General features: G+C 42.3%; 1 protein-coding gene across 1 annotated transcript; it reads left to right on the top strand.

The window, feature by feature from the left end:
- Positions 1-591: 591 nt before the first annotated feature.
- LOC311081463 (uncharacterized protein) lies at positions 592-1950 on the top strand. The gene is made up of 4 exons (XM_084111998.1): positions 592-828; positions 1130-1301; positions 1442-1590; positions 1710-1950. Exons 1-4 carry the CDS (start codon positions 699-701, stop codon positions 1895-1897), a joined length of 639 nt encoding a protein of 212 aa, XP_083968124.1. The 5' UTR covers positions 592-698; the 3' UTR covers positions 1898-1950.
- Positions 1951-4537: the final 2587 nt, after the last annotated feature.

Below are 4537 nucleotides of genomic sequence, written 5' to 3'. Positions count from 1 at the left end.
CTCTCCACAGCTGTGCAGGTTAACCTGAAGCCCAAGATGGTCAGTGTGGGCACACAGACGTCATTCGGCCCACAAACCTCCACTCCCCTCGCTAGTCCTGAACAGACAGATGAAGATGATAATGCCTCTGTCATCAGTGAATTATCGTGGGTGCCCGAAGAGCCGATGCATGAGGAGGATGAGGAGGACTTGTTTGATGAGGAGCCACCTTACACGTGTGACCCCCACCACAAGTGAGATAATTTAAAACCAACATAGACCATTTTGAATGCTCATTTTTTTGTGTACTGTAGCTTTGGTAGTTTGAAAAATGCAGTATAGAATGTAATTATCTGAATTGCACTGAAGCTGGATGTTTGTGGTTTGCTGATGCACTGAGGGCCACACAGGTCAATCATCCACAAAAGTTTGTTTATTTCTCCTTAGGTTGCCAAATGGGTGAGAGAGGAACTGAGCCCTGAAGGGACACAACATTATTTTGATGTGTGGCACATTGCCAAAAGTATGTATCCATTGTTGGAACCTTGAAGCAGTTTTTGTTAGTGCATATCAATTAATACCATTTGTTCTAAAACAGGTCTGGGAAGGCATTGGATGCAGCTTCAAAAGAGTGTGACCAACTACAGTTGTGGAGGCCTGCTATAGTGAATCACCTCAATTGGATTGCAGCCTCAACCCCAGATGGCAACCCAGCGGTCATGGAGGCCAAATGGAGAAGTTTAGTCAACCACATCCAGGACATCCATGACCATGACACCCCTGCCTTCTCCAGTTGTGCCCATGGCCCTCTAGACGGGGATCAGCGCAACAAAGAGTGGCTGGACCCAGGTACAGTACACGCAACGCAGTATGTGGTATTATGCACGCTCTACAGTTTTGTTGTATTTGCTGTCTGAGTGATTGTCTGGATGCTTTGCCAGGGAATGAACAAATAATTTCATCACAAAGGTCACATGTCAATCTCATAACATTCTGTTTACTGTTTATGTTTGCTATAATTCATATGCAGAACAATTTCATGTGTTTCCATTTAAAAAATAAATTTTATCTATCTATCTTCTTGTCTATTTGTACTTTTTCCATCTGTGTGTCTGTCTGCCTCCCTGCCTACCTGTCTTGGTCTTTGCAGGCTCATTGGCAGCAGTAAAGTTGGAGAACATAATCATGAGGACTGCCTTACTGAAAGATGTTCGACAGCTGTCTCCACAGCACCAGACCTTCTCCCTTGAGGCTTACCACTCCCTCATCTTGCACTTCGCGCCCAAGCACACAGGGTTTTCATACCTTGGGATGTATAGCAGGTCAGTGCTATCCAATGGAATAATACTGCCAATTATTATGCCTTTTATAGTAATAATAGTACCTATTATCATGCCTATTGTAGTATTTTGTCATACATACACCAAGTTTAAAAATTTTTCTCAAATGTGTTATTTTGTAGGCTTCTCTTAGCGGCGCTGCATTACAATCACAATGCCAACCGCGAGACAGCACGGAGAAGTGATGGGACGGAGAAGTACTGCGTGCGGTATCCGCGCTTCAGAAAAGGTGCCCATGTGGTGCGTCCCATCAAAGAGGCAGCCTCATACGGTAAGCAGTGTCATGCAGTTCTATCATATTTTGAGATGGCGCACGAGACATCTGTGATCAGTGGCAATGATCTTTATACAGTATTATTATTATTATTATTATTATTATTATGTCTGCAGGTTATGCAACATCATTAATGAAGGCCCTTCGGGAAAGCTACACCAATTCACCTGCAGCTCTTCGAGAGGTTAGCGCCAATTTGTCCTCCGATGCACCCGCCCCCATTGCCAAATCCTTCGAACAGGTTCCTAAGGAGGAGGCCGTCAGCCTCTACCTAGCCCGGCAGTCACGCTACAAGAAAACCTAATTTCACTTTTTTTTTTTTTTTTTTCACAGACAAGTCCAATGATTTAGTTGTAAGTATTTATTTTAGTTCTTAGTTATCTTCTTTCCTTCTGTCCCTGTCATCTCATTTGGTGGTGGTTTCCTGCATGCTGCATGTTTTGTTTTTTCTTTGTGTGCTGTTGCTTTGGTTTTACTTTGCACAAAATCATTACTTTTTTTCGTCTTTGTAAGTGGCAATAATTGTCGCTGTACCCCATTCAAGGGGTCCTGCATGCTGCATGTCTGCTCCTCTGTCTGTTATTTGCATGAAATTTGTTGTATGTAATTCAAAATAATTTACCAATCATTTTACCTGTGCCTTGTCAACCTCTGTGCGGTGTTGTCTGGGCTCACTGTGTGTCTGCTTGATGTGCTTTTGCATGTATCACTGCATATGCATGCATGAAAGTGTGTGTGTGTGTGTGTGAGAGAAAGAGAACCATCAGTTGACCCTCAGGTAAGACCACACTATTGCAGGCAAAAGAAACAATGTGCAAACGTTTCAGGTCTAGCCCTTCATCAGTGTTCCTTGTATGTTTTGTGCCTAACCATTTTTTTATATAGATTTGTTTACTTCCAACCTGTGTTCAGTAATCTTTGTCCTTGTTCAGTAAATGTTTAAATTTTCAGTAACCATTACAAGCAATGCCAATAAACTGTTTTGTCTTCTCAAAATTCATGTGTTCTGTGTACTTTATAACATTTTAAGGGCAATTGGGCGATCACAACAGAATAAGCAATTATTTTTATTCATTTTCATCCAAATGAGGCCATTGAAAGCCCTGATAGGTCTGGTCACCACTTTGGAATTGTTGTCTGATGGTTGAAACCACACAAGAGGGTAGAGGCTTCCTTATACTCCTGCCTAAAACTCCATAAGCCCAGCGTATAGCCTGCCTGTACGCAGTGTACCGGTATTGCCTAGGGATAAGTAGGAAAGATTCTTAAGTTTAAAACTCTGTAAGTAGGTTGGAAACGTCATTTTAAGCCTGTCTCTTATGCATGTTTATTGTGTATGCAACACATCTCCTGTCACCTATAGCTGATGTTCAAAGGACTGTAAAAAGATTGGTAAAGTAAACATAAACCATGAACATACTCGTGCGTGCTGGCTTGAAGGGGACCATGATCCTGCCTGAAGTGTGAGTATGCTATGTGTAGCACAAACGGATTCAGGCAGCATGCCTCAAATCCAGGATGCTGCGTTAGGCATGTTACATCTGCTGGCCGCGGGGTGAGTTCCTCGACCAGCGACCAAAACGCGCTCACCTCCCTACAACACAAGCTCTCCACCACAGTTTCCATGGGACGACACCGCCCACATAGACACCTGCCAAACACAGCAACACAGACGCTTACTACTCACTCCCTCTCCCGGTAAGCCTGACGGTGTCAATGACAATCAATCACGAGGAAAACTAGTTGGCACTATCAACAATAATCACACTGAAGACATGACCAGCCTACTCGGCGTCGGCTACGTTTGCAAACAACATTTTCACCGGAGAAAGAGGTAAAAGCTTAGAAATAAACACTAGGGGTTCACAGGTGGGACTGTCAAGCTAGCCCATAGCTAGGATAATATGCCTTCTATTTATAGATCTTCTAAGTTTAGGGTACTTATCTGAGCCAACGACATAATCACTGTCACTATAAAGAAAACGTTGACTTTCACACGATGCTATTCACTGACAGTAAAAAAAAGTTGTTATTGTATGCACTGCTGTTCATAGACTATTAGCTCCAGCGGTCATTGCTGCGTTTCTAAATGGTAGCAACTCACCAGGACACTCCACCAACTCTCCAGTCATTCTCCTCTGACCATGCATTTATTTGTCTTTGACGGCCATCGGTATTTCCTCATTCGCCCTCTCACGTCTAAACGGTTCGAAATTATATGGCTGTGGGCCATCATAAATGTTAACTGTGGGTCTTGCCACCTCTTCCTCATCCCAGTTAGACGCCATAGTCAGTGCTAGAACTAGTTCTAGTAGCTGAGCAAGGCTGAGGCTACCTTCCACCACGTCTACCTCATGTGACGTCATCGCCGAATTGCGTAAACAATAACCGTTACTGACCAAAAACTACAAAAACTGGACTTTAACACCATTTTGGAGACATTTCTAACTTTATATACATATCTTGACTGCTTTATGTACCCATTAATCGACAGTGGTGTTTAACCTGCACCATGGCCTTTAAAACATATTTGTTGATGTAGGCTATTTGTTTTTTAAAGCAAAGTCTTAACTGCTTTCCCCTGTTTTTTCACTCTGTTAAAGGCTGCCAGGAAGAGAAGAGAGGCTGCGTTTCTATTGTTCCTGTTCCTTTTTAATCTCTTTTCTCCTGAAATTATGTTTTGTTCTGTATTAAAGCGTCTTAACTTTGAATCGTGTCTGTTATACACATTATGTTACACACACAAAATGAATAGGATAATTTTTTCGATATCAGTATAGCTATAGTATTTCATGTTGGATAGTCAAGTATCCCCAGGGCTGTATACCACCATAGGCTACACTGAAGGGGACAAGTCTTATACGTTAATAATAATAATAAGTCAACAATTAGAAATGGCCGAATTGTCCCCCAATATTGGAAAATCTTGCTTTTAAGGATAACA

Source organism: Abramis brama, assembly GCF_963993115.1.
Source record: "Abramis brama genome assembly, chromosome: 4".
NCBI classification, from domain to species: Eukaryota; Metazoa; Chordata; class Actinopteri; order Cypriniformes; family Leuciscidae; genus Abramis; species Abramis brama.
This window is presented reverse-complemented; position numbering and strand designations above follow the sequence as displayed.